The sequence below is a fragment of the Trichosurus vulpecula genome, chromosome 1 (genome assembly GCF_011100635.1).
Source record: "Trichosurus vulpecula isolate mTriVul1 chromosome 1, mTriVul1.pri, whole genome shotgun sequence".
In the NCBI taxonomy this organism is placed as follows: Eukaryota; Metazoa; Chordata; class Mammalia; order Diprotodontia; family Phalangeridae; genus Trichosurus; species Trichosurus vulpecula.
Window position 1 is genome coordinate 69,344,251 of NC_050573.1, and position 20,442 is coordinate 69,364,692.

At 44.6% G+C, this 20,442-nt stretch overlaps 1 protein-coding gene and 1 long non-coding RNA gene across 8 annotated transcripts in view; one reads left to right on the forward strand and one right to left on the reverse strand.

Annotated features, from left to right (window-relative positions):
- Positions 1-206: 206 nt before the first annotated feature.
- LOC118855130 overlaps positions 207-20,442 on the reverse strand; it is a 34,163-nt gene continuing 13,927 nt past the window's right edge. Inside the window, exons 3-6 of one of the 7 annotated variants that reach the window (XR_005010730.1) lie at positions 19,706-19,825; positions 15,036-15,270; positions 8,089-10,018; positions 7,846-7,945 (exon numbers count right to left, since the gene is read on the reverse strand). This is a non-coding gene — a long non-coding RNA (uncharacterized LOC118855130). Of the gene's footprint in view, positions 349-7,845; positions 7,946-8,049; positions 10,019-15,035; positions 15,271-19,705; positions 19,826-20,442 lie in introns of those variants that run through there. The other 6 variants (XR_005010729.1, XR_005010734.1, XR_005010732.1 and 3 more) reach the window with 6 other exon arrangements.
- Positions 6,443-19,716, forward strand: NMRK2 (nicotinamide riboside kinase 2). The gene is made up of 7 exons (XM_036765233.1): positions 6,443-6,657; positions 9,892-9,982; positions 12,011-12,059; positions 12,217-12,388; positions 16,199-16,270; positions 17,880-17,986; positions 19,288-19,716. The coding sequence occupies exons 1-7, from the start codon at positions 6,632-6,634 to the stop codon at positions 19,371-19,373; spliced, it is 603 nt and encodes a 200-aa protein (XP_036621128.1). The 5' UTR covers positions 6,443-6,631; the 3' UTR covers positions 19,374-19,716.

Consider the following 20,442-nt stretch of genomic DNA (forward strand, 5'->3'; position numbering starts at 1 on the left):
AATTCAATATCCTATTGCATTCACATACCAGAGAGAGCTGTTAGGTGGCACTGTAGTGGATAGAGCACCAGGTCTGGAGTCAGGAAGACTCATCTTCCTGAGTTTAAATCTGTCCTCAGACACTTACTAACTGTGTGACCCTGAGCAAGTCACTTAACCCTGTTTGCCTCAGTTTCCTCATCTGTAAAGTGAGCTGGGGAAGGAAATGGACCATTCCAGTATCTTTGCCAAGAAAACCCCCAAAGGGGTCATGAAGAGTGAGACGCAACTGAAAAACGACTGAAAAGTCTCTCCATTGCTGTTGGATCACCCGCTGTTGTGGTTCCTCTTCAATTGTCTGTGATTCCACTAGAAAGAAACAATATTAGTTTGAACAAAAGGCATTGGCTTATACGGGAATTACTAAACAATTTGCCCAACGAGGAATGAGTTAATGAACAAATTATAAAAATAATAACAAATTACTTAAATGGCAACATGACACATATAACCAAACCAATACTTAGTGGCCAAGTTACAGCACTAAAGGCCTCGATCAACAAATTTTTTAAAAGAGAAATTAAATTAAGTGAATCTACATTTAAAGAAACTAGAAAAGGCATAAACTAATAAACCAAAAGAAAGCAGAAGATGGGAAATTTTTACTATTAGGGGAGAAATTAATAAAAATAGCTCTAGGCCCCACCCTCTATACCACATGGCCCCTTGACAGCTATATCACTCACCTGCTCAGGACCCTGGCACTATTGGATGAGTCATCTCTTTAAACAGATTAACAGGCAATAACATGAAATTGAATCAGATATTAAACTCTCCCTCCACTCATTCTTAAGTAGTTGTTGTCCATCCTTACCTATGATCTTACATCATTCCTAGAGCTAGAAGAGGCCTTAAAGTCTATCTAGTCTAGTCCAACCCTCTCATTTTACAGATGAGGAGACAGGCTCAGGGAGGTTAAGTGATTTGACCGTGTCTCGTAACTAGTAAGTGTCAGGTCTTCCTTAGTCCCGGCCCAGCACTCTATCTACCACTCCACACAGAGGCGCTGGTCTCATTCCCAAGGAACCCCTTGAGCTCCTCTGCACAGAAGGAGGGCAGTGTATTAGCTATTCACTTGCAAGCTGGGCATATTCCCTATGGCTTCGGGCCCTGCTTCCTGACCCGTTCCCCAGCTGAACACCTGGCTTTCTCTCCAGAATCTGGTTACTTCCACTCTTGGTCCTATCTCAAGTTGCAGAACCCCTAGCCATCAGTCAATCACACCTGACCCTGGCCTGATCTGAGATCTCAGCACCCAATATTTGCTCTCCCCAGCAAGATTTCTGGATATGCTAAAATTTGTTCAGCTAACATAATAGGTTTCTGGGGGATGCAATCACTAAAAGTAAGCATGTTGTCTATTTTCTAGGCCTTGCCCTTAAATAGAAAACAAAAGAAACAATTAAAGTGATAAATACAACCAAGTTTAGGGAGTGTTTAATGCCAAAAAAATTCTTAAATGATTAACAAACTTAATGCAAAAAAGGAGAAAAAAAACCTAAAATTACCAAAAATAAAGATGAGAAAGGGAAGATCATGGTGCAGACAAAATAAAACGAACAGGAACTATATGAACAAATTTATTTTAAAAAACATTTAACACAAAATCAGATTTAAATAATTGGAGAAATAGTAATTGTTCATGGGTAGGCACGGCCAATATAATAAAAATGACAATTTTATCCAATTTATAGAACTTATAGAATTTATGTAATTTATAGAACTGAACACAACCAGATATAGTGTGTTCAGAGAAGAGGACAATGGGGCTGTCACTATCTTTATTAAATGCCCCTCACCCCTGCCAGCTCCAGAATATATTTGGAGATTTCTCTCCTATCCCCAACAACCACATAAATCAAATCCACCAAGTCAACTTCCCAAGTCTTAGCAGGTTGGGTCCCACCACCAGGAGGCATCAGAGGAGGATTCTGTTGGAGGCAAACACCATAAAGCAATACAAAATTCCCTTTCTAAATATCGTGTACCCATAATGGAACCCAACACTTCCAATGTGGTCTCAAGAAGGAAGAGGGCTTCTTAACTTTCTGAGTATTAGGCTTCTACTAATGGAGCCAATAATACTAATCACTCTTTTAGCTACCAAGATCACCACATTGATTGACATTGAGCTCCTGGTCTATTTATAAACCCCAGAGCTTTCTTTCACACAAACTGCTGCCTAGCCATGCCTACCCTCACCCAATATGTGTACAGTTGATTTTTTTGATCCCAAGGAAAAAAAAAACTTTGCATTTGTCTCAGTTCAATTTACATATATAACAATTAAAATCTGTTGGATTTGGCCTGTCCTAAACCCAAGGGTTTTTCATTTGAGGCCCACAGACTGCTCTCCTTCCAAGGGATCCATGGATAGATTTTAGGGAGGGGGGATGCCTGTGAATTTGTTTTTCTAATACTTTGATAACTGTTTTCCATGTGATTAATTTTCTTTGCAATCCCAATATTTCATGTTATATATTCATAAACATTACTTTAAGAAGGGCTCCATAGACTTGACCAGTTTGTTAAAGGGTTCTATGACACAAAAAAAGCTCAGAACCCCTATCCTGGCCTGTTAAGATCTTCTCAATTCCTGCTTCTGTCACCTCGAATGTTAGCTGCCCTCACCTTCATTTGACTCAGTAGAAAAAGCACTAGATCTGGAGTCAAAGGACCAGCGTTGGAATCCAGGCCTTGTCAGTTATTGCCTGTCCGAACGTCAATATCCTTAGCATCCTGTCAAGTGAAGACATTGGATTCAATGACCTCTAAAGTCCCTAGCTAGCTAGCTCTCAGTCTGTGACCCCAAGATCCTGCAATCCTCACTTTCATCCAAGTCACCGACAAAAAGGGCTAAAAGACAAGACCAAGGAGAGAACCTGGTCTTGAGCAAAGACCAGCATGAGGTGGTGCCCTGGCTCTGACGCTCACCAGACCCACAGACCTGATCAAACACTTTCACCCACCCGGGCCTGTTTTCCCATCTGTTAATAAGAACAACAACCCCCTTGCTCTTCCTAGTTCCCATTTATACTGTGAGGAGGTGATTCAGAGCAGTGAAGTGGCACAGTGGATAGAGTGCTGGGCCTGGGGTCAGGAAGACCTGAGTCAAATATGACCTCAGACACTTGGTCAAGTCACTTAACCGCTTTTTGCCTCAGTTTCCAAATCTGTAAAATGGAGATCATAATAGCACCTACCTCTCAGGGTTGTTGCGAGGATTATATGAGATAATAATTGTATACCGCTTGGCACAGTGCCTGGCACAAAAGTGCTATGTAAAATTTGCTATTATTATTTGTAAACCTTGAAGTGCAATCAAAATAGGCAGAGCTGATGATGATGATGACGACGAAGAACAGAGCAACACATGTCTGTGGGGACTATTAAACCCTATATACACCCAGCCTGGATGCAGTGGAGGGTTTGTCTAGAGGAGTAGAGGGAAATAAGATTGGAGAAGTAGGCGAGGAACAGATAGATTGAAGAGGGCCTCAGATGCCAGGTAAAGACATTTAGACTTCATCCTGTAAGAAAACTGCCTTTGGGGGCAGTTAGGTGGCACAGTGCACAGAGCACCAGCCCTGGAGTCAGGAAAATCTGAATTCAAATCCAGACTCAGACACTTACTAGCTGCATGACCCTGGGCAAGTCACTTAACCCCAATTGCCAGAAAGAAAGAAAAGGGGTTCCTTTGAAAGTTTTTGAGTAGTGACTCCCAAGCCTGACTCTATAACACCCCAGGGATCTCAAGGGATATATTGAAATACCAAAAAAACATTTGAAATGAAAACTAATTGTCCGATATTAAATTACTTTTAATTCAGCATAATTAAATATGTATAATTACATATCCTTTGTTACTTTTCCTTCACTACAACTCAATGTCCTCGTATAACAGTGAATGAAACCTATTACATAATTATAGTAATTCAGTAAAATATTACACATATATCTAATTAGTCCTTTAGGATACCTGGCATTCCCACAACCATCTCACTCACTTAGGACTTTCTGGGGTTTTTTACATGCCTTCACAGAGATTCGTATCTCACCAGACGATCCTATCTGCTGGGCAGCCAAGGCCTCAGGCCTGTGGATTTGGCAGAGGCAGCCTCTTCCAACAGTCTGACTAATCCTGGTGACTTCATTTGCCCATGAATTTTAGCAATCTCTCATGGCCCAAGCCCCGTGCTCTTGAAAAGAAGCTCGCTGGGAAAACTCCTCTCAACTTCCCATTCTCTTCTTCATAACTGTGTCAGAGGTCAGAGCCAGGAAATGGAGTCTCCAGCTCGTTCTCTTAGTGTAAAGGATCGGCTCATAGACCACACAGAACATCAGAGCTAGAGTAATTCTGAAAAAAACAGAACATAGGCCATCCAAGCTGCAAGGGAGCTTAGGACACGGAACATCAGGGATGGCAGAGCTGGGAGGGTCCTTAGACTATAGACAATTGGACGGGGAAAGGACTTTAGAACACAGAACACTGAATGTTAGCATTGGGAGGAACTTCATTTTACAGACGAGAAAACTGAGGACCAGAGAGATTAAGCCCCTTGATCTCTCTAAGGAACAAAGAAATGAAGTTCCTTGCCCAGAACCCTATAGTTCATAATAACTGTCAGAGCTATGATTCAAAACCAGGTGTCCTGACTTTTAAAAATCGAGCAACATCTACAATGCCAAGTGTGGAAATAGGGAGAAGGTGATTAGTGAACATAGGCGAGCTAGCTAATCCCTCTGAGGTTAAGAGAGGTTAGCTGAGGTTAAGCCTCAGTTTTCTCGTCAAGGATAACGCTCTCTATAGCGCCTACCCCGCAGGATGTTGTCAAGATCAAGTGACATAATTAACCTCTAACAACTTAAAACTGCCCTGAGACTTAGGAAACACCCTGTACAGTGTTTTAATGCTTTGTCACCCTTAAAGTGGGAAGGGAACAAGCATTTATTAAGCACCTGCTATGTGCCAGGCTCTGTGCTAAATGCTTTACAAATATTATCCCCATTTGACAGTTGACAAAACTGAAGCAGACAGCAGTTAAGAGACTTGCCTGGGATCACACAGCTAAGAAGTATCTGCGGCTAGATTTGAACTCAGGTCTTCCTGGCCCAGCACACTATGCGTTGCGCCATTGACTTCCTCAAATGCGATATAAATGTCCACTCTCAGGATTACAGATCCTGAATGAAGAAGCTTTAGGATGTGGACAGTTACATGGCCAGCCTGAGTCAGGCAGAAAGGGTGAAGGAGGTCAAGTTGGTTTTGGGGGACAACTGGCTTCCCCTTTCTTCCTCACTGTCCATACCCCACACACACACACACTTCACCTCACCCCTCACTTCAGGAGCTCCCTTCACTCTCTACTCCTTCCCCTCCTTCTTCCTTCAAAGAAATGGTGGGGGAGAAGGTGGAGACGAAGGATGGAAATGAAATGAAAGGCAGCAGCCACAGGTCAATGGGAAAACCGCTAAGAAGCTTCTACCACTGACCTGTTGCCAACTTTGTGAAAGCCACTTTCCCCTGCCCCGTTTCCTGCCTGTAATATTGGGACATGAGAGGAGGAGGCACCCCAAAACAATCTCCAAACCTCCAGTCAGCTCCCAAATTCTAAGCTCTATGTTAGAATGTCCCTTCCAGCTCTAAGATTCTGCATTTCATTTTCCAAGATTTCCCCTCCCCCCCCCAGCTCTAGCACTCTGTGCTCTAAGGTCCAGCTCTAATATTCCATGTTCTATGTCCTAAGATTCTCCCCTAGATCTAGTATTCTATGGTCTAAGGTCCAGCTCTAATATTCAATGTTCTATGTCTTAAGATTCTCCCCTAGATCTAATATTCTCTGGTCTAAGGTCCAGCTCTAATATTCAATGTTCTGTGTTCTAAGATTCCCCTAGCTCTAGCATTCTGCATTCCATGGCCCACCTCTGAGAGTCTGTGCTCTGTGTTCCAAGATTCCCCCCTAACTCAAACATTCTATTTTCGGAGGTGTGAGAGTCAACACTTTAAAGCGACCAACAGAAAGGGAACTGTGATCGTGTCACAGATAGGCTCCTGGGACAAGAAAGGCCAATATTATTTCTAGCCCTGAGACTCTGTAAGTGATGACTGAGTTGTGCCCTGCCCCCTGCTCTAATTCCCCTACCCCTTCTCCCTGAGGAGTCAGCCAGGGTGACATTTCCCTCATGCCCTGTGACTAATTTAGGCAAAGGGAAGCTATTTCCAACCAGAGAAGTGGCTGAGGAACAGGTGCAGCTGCCACAAGACACTCCCCAGCCCCCAGAAATGGCCCTGCCCTCCCGATTGGTCAAGAGTGAAGGGGAACCCCCCCTTATCTCCTCCTCCCAGGGGGGCAAGTTGAAATTCCTGGAGCTATAAAATCAAGCAGGGTTTTCTCAATGAAGTAGTAAGGGGGGGCCACAGAGCAGCCGAAGAGAAAGAGAGAAGGCCAAGAGGGGAGCCTAAAACTGAACCAGGGTGGTGGTTTTACCCTGAGAATCTTTTCTTTTGTTCAGATTGCCTCCCACTCCCCTATCCTTGGCACCGCCCCAGCCCATCTCTGCCATCACTCCTCATCCACAGAGGGAACAGAAGATGAAGTACATCATTGGCATTGGAGGGTGAGTTTGGCCAAAACCTGGGTTTGCCACCTCAGGTGTGCCCTGCTTCACGCTGTCCATGACAATGGCTTAGTGAAATTCATGGGGTGGGGGTAGAGGGGAAGGAGAGAAGAAGAGAGCGTTGTTGGGAAGGTGTTTGGGTCGGCTAGAGGTAGCACAGTCCACCTGGGTGCTGAGTTCTGGCTCTGCCTTTGCTAAGTGCAGGCAAATCCCTTCCACGCTCTGGGTCTCATTTTTCTCGCCTGGAAAATGGAAGGGTTGAACCGAGATCATAGACCTAAAGAGAAGCCCAGAAATAATCTAGTCTAACCCCTTCAGTTAGAAGGTTTCCCTAGAAGGAAAGTGACTTTCCCAAGGTCACACAGAGAGGAAGTGGCTAAGGCAAGATTCTTCTGATTTCAGATCTGAAATTCTTTCCACTGACCACCCCCCCATCTCCCCACTGCCTCTAACCAGAAGCTATCTAAGGTGCCTTCCAGCTCTGAAATCCAATGATCTTAAAAGCTGTGTGTCTTTGGGCTGATCACTTTACTTCTCTGAGACTCAATGTCATCATCACGTTAAGAGGATGATATTATCTGTACTACGACCTCATAACGACACAGGAAGGAAGGAATGTGTTTGGGGAAGCTTACAATGCTGTAGAACTGGGAGCTGGCATTCAGGTTACCTGCCAAGCCGAGGCCAGAGCTGTCCATCAGGACCCTGCAAAGAGATTTCACGGTCATTTATGAATCCCATGATGGGGGGTATGCCTGGGTTGTTATTGGGGGGGTTCCCCCACAAGTGAGGCTACCATGGATTTATGATAGACACTCTGGAGAGAGTCTGTAAGAAGAGGAGTGAGGGTCCTGTGGGATCCGAGGAGCTACTGGGGGGAGAGAAGAAAGGGCAGGAGGTGGGGGGCCCTGCTCAGGTTCTGGAGGGGCTGCTCTAGGAAGACTATGAAAGATAACAGGTGGGGAAGGGAGGGTGCTGGGGGACAAGGAAGGACTGATGAGGTCACCAGATGGAGCCACTCCCTGGGACAGGGTTACAGGAGGTGTCCCTTTGTCCTTTGTGGGTGACAGGATTCAGAGTAGGGATTTAGGGGCAGGGGATGTTTTCCTAGCAGGAAGACAAGCCACTAGATGGGCAGAGAGGGTGGGAAGGAACCTAAAGGGAAAAGGAAAGGACCACCTGCCTGCCAACCCCCATCCCAGGATGGGGATCTTTCTCAGCCTTCTCTGCTTCACTGAGGCTTGTTCCATCTGGGCTCCAGGAAATCAAGATGGAGTGTTCTGAAACCCTGAAGCAGAGAAAAGGGGGGGAGGCAGAGAAGGGTGAGATCCTAGAGGTGGGAGCAGGGAGGGAAGAGTTTGTCACGGGTAAATAGACTACAGAGATGCTAACCTATCTCCCCCAATCCCCTGTGGAGCTCCCTAGAACAACCTGCAGGCTTTTTGTCCAGGACATCGCCATCTAGACTGTTGTCACCCCAGTCAGCGCGCTTGAACTAGGCATGGAAATGAGCTGGTCTTCAAGTTTATTGCAGCATTCTAGAATCTCAGAAAAAGAGGGGGAAGGGGGCTCAGAGGCAAGCAAGGTAGCTCAAGTTAATAGACCTGAATTCAAATCCTGCCTCAGATACTCTAGCTGTGTGACCTTGAGCAAGTCACTTAACTTCCCCCACTCTCAGTGTCTTCATTGGTAAAGCAGAGATAATAGTAGCACTTACCTCCCAGGATTATTGAGAGGGTCAAGTGAGATGATACTGTAAAACATTCCATACAGTGCCTGGCACATAGTAGGCACTTCACAGATGTTTGTTTCCTCCTTTCCTTCTTGTCCATACTTGAAAAATTATAAGACGGTGGAAAGAGCCCTGGCTCTGGAGTCAGATCTGCCTGGGTCTGATGTGTCTTGTGTGACCTTGGGCAAATCTCCCGACTTCCCCGGGCCTCATTTGTAAACTGGTGCATGGCTTCTAATTCTGGAATCCTATCACCTCTATGCATCTACAACATCCAATTAGCATTATTATCATTATTACGATGATGATGATTATTATATAGGGTCAGTTAGATGGCACAGAATAGCATTGGGAAGCATCAGGAAGACCTGAGTTCAAATCCAGCCTTGGAATTATGGGACCATCTGTTCCACTTGCTACCCAGGTGACTGTGAGCAAATCATTCCAACTCCCCGGGCTTCATTTTCCTCATAACCTAAAATGAGGAGTACGGAATAGATGACCTCTAAGGTCTGTTCCTGCTCTAGCTCTTAGATCCCATGAAATCCTTTCTGGAAAAAGGCCTGCATTGAAAAAATAAATGAGAGAAGTAAATGAAAACTCAGTGGTGTTTATATATGAAAGGCCATCTTTTCCATCTAGTTTGTATAACAGAATTAGAAACTGTTTGCTTTTTTAAAGTGGGAATGTTGTTCTGAACATGTAAAGCCTTTAGCTTTTCTTAAACACTTGGCTCTAAAAAGATGGAATTCTGTTGTGTTAGCTAGCCTTTCATTTTCCTTTCTGTTTTTTATTAAACTTAATATAAACTTCACTTATTAGACTTCATTGGTCTAAGGAGGTTCCAAAAGACAAACATAGATTTTTTTTTTACCAATGCAGATTGGCTCATGAGCTGCAGTTCATAGCCTTATATAGTTGCTTGGGGGAGGGGATGTTAAAAAGTTAGATGACTTGCTCAGGGTCACCTAGCCAGCATGTGTCAGACATAGAACTTAAACCTAGCACATCTCTACCCACTGCACCATAAGCCCTCTTCATTTATTTTCTTTTAATCTCATCATATTCTTGCATCAATATGTCCTCTCCCCTTCCTGAGGTCCCAGGCTGAATTCCTGCTGAACACCATGCAACATAATTTTGAAAGAGAACAATCCGAAATTGAATGTACCAGATGTCCAGAAAACCTTAATAAAGGAAAACAGAAAAATAAGCTCCTTGAGGATGGGACCATTCCATTTCTTTCTGTTTATGCTCAGGGCCTGGCATATGGTAGTAGCTTAATAGACCTTGAATGGATGAATGAAAGATTATTATCAGGGGCTGTAGTGAATGGTCACTTCCTGGAAAGAAGCTGATGCCTATGATTATCATCCAAGGATAAATGATACCAGCTGTACTGAAAGTCTTGGTGCAGTTTGAAGCCACCTTAAGCTATTAAAACTTAAGATCTGGGGTGCCCTATATGCCGTGATTACCTGATTTTAATCCTCTTTCCCTAGCATGACCAATGGAGGAAAAACCACACTGACCAATAGACTCATCAAAATATTACCAAACTGCTGTGTGATCCACCAGGATGACTTTTACAAGGTAATCATCCCAAGCCTAGACAGGGTCACCGTTTCACTGAAAAAAAAAGTACATCCTTTAGCCCAGGAGAGTAGGAGAGGAGGAAAAGGGAGTGCAGGGGACCTCAGCTATTTGCAGTCATGTTAGAGCATTCCAGCCTAAAACACTATCAGCATTCCAATCTAGAACGTCATTAATATTCCAGCCTCGTTCCATCCTAGAACATCATTAGCATCGGTAGTAGTAGCAATATGATAGCAAGCATTATACAGCCCTTTAAGGTTTCTAGAGCACTTTGCCTATATCATTTCATTTGCTGCTTAGAATAAAGTTGATAATAGTTCACTGTCTTAGAAATAATGTCAAATCTTCATATGCTGGTCTAGAACTGGGTATATCAGTGTTCCAGCCCAGAATCCAGAAGCTCTAACTCCAGATCCAACACTGTTCCCATCATCCAATGCAACCCTACACCTGAACAGGAACCTCCTCTCTAACACCAAAGTATCGGAATTAGATTATAGCCTAGGTTGGAGTCAAGCTGATAGGCCTATCTGATGAGAGCTTCCCATCTGTAGCTACTCCAAGCAGTCTGGGACTTTAATATGAGTTAGAGCTTGAAAATGGTGTCTGGCTCCCTCCCTCTTCCTATCCCCACCTTATCCCCTGATCCCCCAACACACACACACACACACACACACACATACATACACACATGCAAATGGCTTTTTGCAGAGGACTCAGCATCAGAAGACCTCTTTTTTTTTTCTTCGGGGCTGGAGAGGAGAGTAGGGATATGTGGCAATTGTGAACAAAATACTACTTCTCAGTCATAGTTCCCCTTGAAGGTAACATTCTACCCAAAAGGGCTAGACACCCCTTGACACCGACCTTGCCCTCCTTCAAACAAAACACCAAGCCATTCTTATCTCTGCAATGACCTCTCTTACTGCTTGTACACACAGACACAGACACAGACACAGACACAGACACAGACACGGACACGGACACAGACACACAGACACACAGACACACACACACAGACACACAGACACACACACACACACACACACTCCACCTGAGGGCCTAGTTATACCTATGATGTGAAAGGAGACGGTGCTCAGGCTTAACCAGCTTCTCCAAAGGGCCTCAGAGCATCCAGAATTCCCCATGATTCCCAGCTCTGCCACTTCCACTAACAAATGGCAGAGTGTCCTGGGCCCCAAGCTAGATGCCTAGGTATTAAACCCAAGAGTCCCGATGTCCTGCCCAGCCCTTCACTAGCCTTTGGTCCTACCCATCACCCCTGCCCTGCCCCAGACACCAGGTGTCTGATGACTTACCGTCATCGGTATTCTCTGCCCTTCAATTGCTACCTGTCTGGCTCTCCACAAACCCTACTCTTTCTCCTTCTATTTTAGGGAGATGGAAGTGGGCTGGCCAGACTCGTGGATAAAATAGGCAAACGCCCATAGGTGTAATCCTCATGAGCATCTATCTTCTTCTCCCTTTCCCCCCACCAAAAAAGTCTCCCTTATATAATGTCTGGTGCCTGGAAAAAATGCTACTGGTCAGTGCTTTAGCTTCCCTGAAGTCCTATTGCCCTCAATAGTTTTGTCAAGGGACCATTTGATGACAGTCAGAGTAGCAATGTAGTGATGGAAAGAGAACAGACCTGGAGTTGAAGGACCTGGGTTCAGATTCTAGCTGTGTTACTTACTAGCTGTGTGACCAGAGAGAAATGCCTTCCCCTCTCTGGTCACCATTTCTTCTTCACTGTCAAATGCCGGGGTTGCCCAACAGAGTGTAAGCTCCTTGAGGGGCAGGGTTATCTCATTTTTGAGTTTGTGTGCCCAGGGCCCAAAATTCCCAGCACACAGCAGGTGCTTAATAAATGTTTGTTATTTTAAAAATACCAGGGGGTTAGACTAGGTGCTCTTTAAAATCCCTTCCAGCTCTAAATCTTATGATATGGTGGTCATGCCGAGATTCTTAGGGGACTGATAATTCTGAGCTTGCAGCAATGTTTTATTGCTCACTATATTTCAGCCACAAGATCAAATAGAAGTCGGGGAAGACGGCTTTAAGCAATGGGACGGTAAGGACAGTGTGTACTCTAGGAAGTGTATTTTTTTTGTCTTTTTTAATGTGTAGAAATGTTTCTAGCTAACGGCACATTCTACATTTTTGTGTGTCCATGCCTCCAACAGCCTTCACTTATCTCCTCCCCTTCTGTCTTCCCTTTCTCCTCCCAGCGCTGGAGTCTTTGGACATGGAGGCCATGCTGAGCACGGTCCTCGCGTGGCTAAGTAACCCCATGAAGTTTGCCCGCACACATGGGGTCAACATACAACCCAACCCCCGGGAGTCTGGCTCTGACGACACCCACATCCTCATCCTGGAAGGCTTCCTGCTCTACAGTTACAAGTAAGAGACAAGGGCCATTCCCAGAATGCATTCTCTTTCCATCCTTCTTGACCAGGGTCTATCCATTTCCCAAGCCATGCTTCAAGGATCTAGAACTTCCTCCAGCATGCTAGCTCAGATCACTACCCATCAATGCCTTAGCAGATAATACTCACGAAGTGCTGTGACCCCCCCAAAACCAATACCTGATGGCCAGTCTTCCAGCTGGGTGATGGGTACTCTACCCTTGGCTCAGCTAGGCTGGTACTCAGACACAGGCACCCAGGCTGCCACTGGCCCCTACTCAAAGTCATTCCAGCTTGGTGGGACCTGCTAGACCTTCATTGGCATAGCCTTGAGAACCCCCAGTTAGCTGCACACGGGGGTATATTGATAAGTGTTTATCAACTGCTGCTCTTAAAAAAATGCACACACAACATAACTGTTAGTTTAATTTTCTCCTTCACTTTTCTTAAGTCTTGACAATCAACAAAACAACAAATCAAGCCCTGATTTGTAGAATTTATTGGTTTCTGAGGTCCAAATGCTCATCCTGAAAATTAACAATCAGCTCTCAGAGATACAGTTCAACCTGGCTCTAGCACACCCCTGTCTGCAATGAAGAGGACATGAGTGAAGCTGGAGGCCATGTGGTACAGGGAAAAGAGTTCTGGATCTGGAATGAGAGGACCTGGGTGCAAATTTCACACCCTGCCTGTGTGACCTTGGGCAAGTTACCTATCCTCTCTGGGCCTCAGTCCCTCACTTGTAAAATGAGGAGGTTGGACTTGATGACCTCCCTTCTAACTGTGACTATATGATCTGATGATGATGACAATATAACATTCTTGTTAGTATTATATTAAGAATAGAACTTGAATGATTCTCTGTTCAATGAGGTAACATAGTACAGTGTAAAGTCAGAGGAGCTGGACTCAAATATCACCTCTAAGGCTTGCTACTTGTGTGACCTTGGGCAAGTCCCTTAATATCCCTGGACCCTTAGTTCCTTCTTCTGTAGAATGAGGATTTTGTACTAAACGGCCTCTCTGGTCCCTTCTCGCTCTACATCTATGGTCCTATCATCCCATGATCACCTCTGATGCTTTTTCCTAGCATGGAGGTCACCTAGACAGTGGAAGTTATGCCAGTGGAGGTCCAGATACTGCACGGCCTTTTGTTGTTGTTCAGTCATGCCCAACTCTTCATGACCTCACCTGGGATTTTCTTGGAGTGGTTTGCCATTTCCTTCTCCAAATTATTTTACAGATGAGGAAACTGAGGCAATAAAGGTTAGGTGACTTACCCAAGGTTGCACAGCTAGGCAGTGTCTATGGTCATATTTGAACTCAGGTCTTCCAGATTCCAGGCCCAGTGCTCTACACACTGTGCCACCTAGCTTCCTGTTACAGGACCTACCAAGCAAGAAAGGTTTGGGATCCTGATCTGGTGATGGGCTGCTGTCTGAGGCCCAGCTTTGCTAAGTGAGGAGAGACTCATCAACCCAGAGAACTATCTGTTGAGACAGGGATGATGAGGGTGTGTCCATAAAGGGCACACCCACACAGAGGATGCCATGAAGTACTAACCCATAAAACCTTGACTAACTTTAAAAGCACCACAATGTCCGCTTTAAAAGAACAAAAAAATACTCAATTTATTTATTGAAAACTAAATCCCTCATCTCAACAATTTCCAGGAGATTCCTGACATAATATGGATATGACCCCAATCCTTTCTTTAGAGGATAGTCCCAAACTCCGATTGAAGAGGAGCCAAGCAAGTCCCTTCCCACTCTGGGCCTGAGTTTCCTCATCTATAAAACAAGGGGTTTGGACTTGATTATGTCCGAGGGCCTCTATCTATCTTTCTCTCTTTCTATCTCTGACATTCCATGAATTTATTTCCCATTTCTCCAAGACCTAGAGAGGAATGCCTCAGGGGGATGAAGTGATGCTATCAGTAAAATCCCAGGGTCAATTGAAGAAGGGGACCCACTAGAGGCTATGCTCCCTCCCCACTGAGAATCCCTAGCCAATCAAAGAGAAGGGGACTGGTGGTGGCCACCTGCGTGAAGTTCTTTCAGGGAACACTTCAAGACTTTCTAGGAAGGGCAGCTAGGTGGCTCAGTGCATAGAGCACTGGCTCTGGAGTCAGGAGTTCAAATTCAGCCTCAGACACTTACTAGCAGCATGAGCCTGGAAGGTCACTTAACCTACCCACCTCCATTGCCTCAAAAAAAAAAAAAAGACTTGCTGGTAGATCCCAATTATCTTCCAGGCGACCCCTGTCCTATGCCTATAACCTCACAACCACTATTGAGGTTCAGAACAAGACACCCTTCAATACCTTCAAAGACAGCTTGGCCATATTCACTGTACCATCCTTTGCAAAAGAGAGAAGTAAATTGATATGTTTCTAAGCAATTGTAACAAAAAAAAAGGTTCCCAATAACTCTCAATCAACCAGAAATTTCAGTTACAAAGAACATCTGATTCCCCAAACACTCTCATTCAAGTTTTGTAAGGCTACGCCTTGAGTTTGAATTTGAATTTTTTAAAGGGCTTTGGACACTGTCACTGAAATCTGTGAAGAAGGTAGGCCCAAAGCTATTGTAAAGGTGGGAAACTGAGACACAAAGAAGATAAATCAATGTACCAAAAGTCACCTGGGAAGTCAGAACCAAGTTGCTCCAATGCTTGAATGGATACCGTAATCTCATCAAGGTGTCTGCTCTCCTCCATAAGGCAGATCCAGCCTGTTTCCAAATCTTCTCATCCTGTGTGAATCCATGTATTCCCACAAATCCTCCATAGAGAATTTATTCAATTTGATGGAAGCCTTCCTTTGGTGGGTTTTAGGTTGGGCTTTTTTTTAATGTTTTATTAGATATAATCCAGTAACTAAAAAAAAATATTTTAAGTGCCTTAGATTAAAAATTAATTTGGGGGGGGGGCAGCTAGGTGGCACAGTGAGTAGAGTACCAGCCCTGGAGTCAGGAAGACCTGAGTTCAAATCCGACCTCAGACACTTGACACATGTACTAGCTGTGTGACCTTGGGCAAGTCACTTAACCCCAATTGCCCTGCTTTCCCCCCTCCAAAAAAAACAAAAGAAAAAAAATTAATTTTTTTAAAAACTTCTTTATTGGTTGATTTGGCTTAAATAAAAATGGTCCTTTTTGGTAAGTGATTCATAGCTTATACATTTTCATCTAAAACGAGGGAAATCCACTCCCTAACTGTAGGACTCACGTTCTAAGCTGTATCCCCATCACTGGGATGGGCAGGGTTGAACCATTCACATTCTCTCACCCACATCCCATCACAATCACTGGCACATAGTAGAGGTGAGGAGTGCAGAAAAGAGTGAGCACTCCCACAGGAAGCTCCCGCTGGTGTCCTCAGCTTCATTAGCACCAAGCTGTGGCCACTGAAAATACTCGCCTAAACACCCCAAATATTAAATGGGCAACAAAATGCTGAGATTCAGAGGCAATGCAACGTAGTAAACAAGAATCTTGGATCTGAAGTCTGGGGTCAAAACCTGACTCGGACAAGTCTGAGTCTACATGGATCATTTAACCTTTAAGAGCCTCCTTTTCTCCATCCGTCAAATAGAGATCATCCCTGTTGCACCGGTTTCAGAGTTGTTGCCAGGATTACTTGAAATGATGCGTGCAAAGCACTTTATAAACTTAAAAGTGTTTTATAAAGACCAGTTACTACTGTCAGCCCAAATCCCAACCCCCCAGAGTGCCTGAGGGCCAGCGATGGACAATCATCATTAAGAACACTAACCCTCCATCTCTTTGTCTTCCCTGCTGCCTAGGCCCTTGCTGGACTTGTACAGTCGCTGTTACTTTTTGGCTGTCCCATATGAGGAATGCAAAAGGAGAAGAAGGTAAACTGAGACCTGATGCCTCCCACAGTCACCCGGGGGACTTAGGCACCTGGGGTCAGAAGGGATGGGAGTGATGCAATCAATTCACAGCTGTCTTCAAGTATCTCAAAGACAGTACTAGGGAAGATTAGACTTGTTCTGCCGGGTCCCAAAAGACAGAACTATGAGTGATGGAGAGAAGTTGCAGAGAGTTGCAAAGTGTATTTGGGCTCAGACACTTGACACGCTTACTAGCTGTGTGATCTTGGGCAAGTCACTTAACCCGAATTGCCCTGCCTTCCCCCCTCCAAAAAAAAAGGCACTAGAAAAATAGCAAAAAGTGTATTTGGGCTTGATATAAGGGAAAACTGCCTCAGTTAGAATCAGAATTGTCCAAAAGTGAAATGGGCTTCCTGATAAGATAATGAGTTCCCCATCTCTTGAGGTCTTCAAGTGGTGGTTGAATGGGCATCTGTCAAGAATATTGTACAAGGAGGATTCCCACTCAAGAACAGGTTGATTCTTTGATCCTTTTTAAGCCAACCATGTGTACAGCAAACATATGTGAAGGTGCTGTGGACAAGGCCTGTTGGGTGCAGAGCAGCCAAGATGTTCACAATCTAACAGGTGAAGTGAGACACCACCAACTCATATAACCAACTTTCCATGGTGGAGGGGCAAAGGAGCCCAGAGAGAAGGAGTTGAGGGCAGAAGATATGGCAGCCTTCTCCTTGTCTTGCCCCAAGACATGAGATGCACCTTCCCTATCCCATGCTCTCTGGGGTCAGAACCAAAGAGAAATTTAAAACAGAAAGTATGGCCAAGGACTTGTTAGTTGAGATGAAGTTTCTCTGTCTATGAGCCAAAATGCTATGCCCAACTACAGAACAATTCTTGAACCTCAACCCAGGATTAACCTGTGTTGCCTGGAGACTAAGAGAAGGAAACACTAAGCAAGGGCAAATTCTCACCCACTTGACACTTTGGGGAATGTGTGGAAAGGGAGTGAGGATTGGGGGGTAGGGGAGGAGGGTCCAAGGCCCACAGTGACAGCTGCGCTGTGAAAAAGATAAAAGAGTCTTGGCTTCGGAATCACAGGATCTCAGCATTGGAAGGAAGGTCAGAAGTCATAAGATCTGGTTTAAAGATAGAAAGAACCTTATAGGATATCTACTCTAACCCCCCTCACGTAACAGATAAGGAAAATGAGGCCCAGATAGATTAGGTGAATTGCCCAGTCACATCAATAGTAAGTAGCAAAACCAGGATCTGAATTTGAGTCCTCTGATGCCAAATCCAGTATGCTTTCCATCATCTTATTCAACCCATACCTTCCCGCTAGGAATCATTCAGCCTTAAGAGCCTTCTGTTCAGAACACAGCTCTCTGTCACTTACTAGGTGTATCACATCCCTTAACCTCGCTAGACCTCACTTTCTTACCTTGATAATACTTACATACCCTACCATCACTCATTGTTGTCAGGAAAACATTTTGTAAACCAAGCCTCCTGAAACCAGGCCAGGGCCCATTCTGAGATCCCCTCTGGGGTCCCTCTCAGTGTTCCATCACCCCATGCAGGAGAAATCTGGGTGCCACAACCTCACTCTCCATCTCATTGCTCTCCACAGTACCCGAAACTATAAGGTCCCTGACCCTCCTGGTCTCTTCGATGGTCACGTTTGGCCCATGTACCAGAAATACAGGAAGGAGATGGACAACAATGGTGTGGACGTAGGTGAGTTATACCACTAAACCTCAGGGGCATTCTTTGTTTTGTCAAAGGCTTTAGAACTGGAAGAAACCTTAGAGTTCATTTAGCCCAATCCCTTTAGATGAGGAAACTAAGAACTAGATTGGGGCTGGGATTTGCCCAAGGGTACACAGGCACTAAGTGGCAAAGCTGGCCTAGGTTTCTTAACTTGAAGGTCCAAATCAGCTTTAGACTCATCTAACTTTAAAGTCACATAAAGCCAGGGAGGCTTTGATAAACATAAATGATGCATATCTTTACCAAATCCAGCCCTTGAGCATGTCTCTCTAAAACTTGAAAGTTAAAAAGTCCTTGAGGTTCAAGCCTCACCCCACAACCTCCAGATAACCTGTCCCCACCATCCAAAAGGCTATTTGAGGACTTCCATGGACAAAGGCTCCACCACTATCACTGAGTAAAGCTGATGCATCACTACCCTCCATCAGAAACATCTTTCTTTCCACATCACATCAAAGCCCACCTGTTCCAGCAATAGCTACTAACCTGTTCTCTCAAACTCATGCCACAAGTTTGTTGCCTCTCAATCCAGCAACCTGCCTCATCATAGTTTTAGGACTAGAAGAGACCTTAGACATCATTTTATAGGTAAGGGAACTGAGGAGTTGTAACCTGCCTAGAGTCGTGGGGCTAGAAAGTATCTGAGGTGGAATTTGAACCCAGGTCTTCTTGACTCCAAATCCACAACCAATTCCACTAAAGCCTGCTTGCTACCTTAACATACCTAGTAGATCTGGAGAGCCTTTCACTGGAAGGGACGAAGTTTAAAATGAGCACAAGGATTAGCCATGATTCTAGGGCACCAGTGACAAAGAATGCTGCCCACCCACTGACAGGGAAGGGCTAGACTCAGGGTGCAGAGTGAGAAACACATTTTTAGTCATGACTATTATGGGAATTTGCTTTGCTTGACTGCGCTTAATTGTTCCAAAGGTTTTGTTTTTCTTCCCCCCTCCCCCAAGTTGAGGAGGAAGATGTAGAAGGGAGAAAAAATAAACAAATGTTTGATAATTGGGAAAAAAAATAATTTTAAAAAATACAATTTAGAGGTGGAAAAGATCTTAAAAATCATGGAACCCAGCACTCACATTTTATGTCTGGACTTTATAAGATTCAGAGAGATTAAGTGATTTTTCCCAAGGTCACACAGTTAATAATTGGCAGAGTCTGAATTCAAACTTGGACTTTCTGCTTCCAAATCCAGTGTCCTTTCTATTATACTGCTCCCCTGAGGTTCCATGCTCTAAAGCACTTCTTTCTGATTCTAGTGCATCTGGACGGGTTGAAATCCAGAGATGAGCTTTGCCGTCAAGTCCTGGAAGACATCCAGAATACACTCTTAAACTGCTCCTAGTTTCTGGGAAGAGGGTGAGAAAGGAAGCTGGACCTGCCCCCTCACTGGTTTGGCAGATCTTCATCATGCCAAAGGAACAACACATGGAACCAAGTCCATAGGACTGTCCAGGCCCTGGAGAGAGGCCCCCTCAACCCCTGGGGAGCCAAACCTGATCTGACACTACCTGGGAATCTCCCTCTGGAGAAGGATGGACAGAGCAAACAAGCAATCGTTTCTTTCCTTGGCTCAGCTGGAGAAAGGGCAATGCTTTCCAGGGTCTCGGAAATGCAAAGAGTTTAAAGATATATTTTGTGATGGCCACAGTCCACTTAAGCATTAAATATACATACCTGTTTTTCTATCTTTTGGTGCCAGCCAGTTATTTCCATTTAATAGACCTTGACCAAGTGCCTCCTGTGTGCTGGAAGACCATGTCCACCCACCATCTCTGCATTTGGAGTCACATGATCCTGGAATGTCAGAAGGCATCCAGTTCAACCTCTGTCTATAGCATTAATCTATTTTCCCTCTTCCCCACCCTAGAATGCAGGTAACCACCCACTATCAGAGCTGGAAAGGCCCTCAGAGCCTAAGGTACACCTGCCTGGGCAATGCAGTCCATTGTGGGATGGCTCTGATCATTAGGAAGCTCTTCCTTGTCCTTTTTGGAGGATGGAAAGCAGGGCAATTGGGGTTAAGTGACTTGCCCAAGGTCACACAGCTAGTAAGTGTGTCAAGTGTCTGAGGTCACATTTGAACTCAGGTCCTCCTGACTCCACGGCCGGTACTCTACTCACTGTACCACCTATCTGCCCCAGCATAGTTCTAATTGTTAAGAAGGTGGGTTTTTTATACCAAATCTAAATCTATTTCTTTTGCAACTCCCCCACCTCCTCAAGTGTTCAGAGTTCTTCCCTTTGGGACCAAACAGAACAGATCTAATCTCTCTTCCACCAGAAATCTTTCAATTATATTCAATACTTGAAGACTGTAAGCTATGTGAGGCCAGAGTGATCATGCCTTGTCCCCACACCACAGCTTTCTCTTTTCTAGATTAAACACCCCAAGGAACATTGGTTCCTTCAAT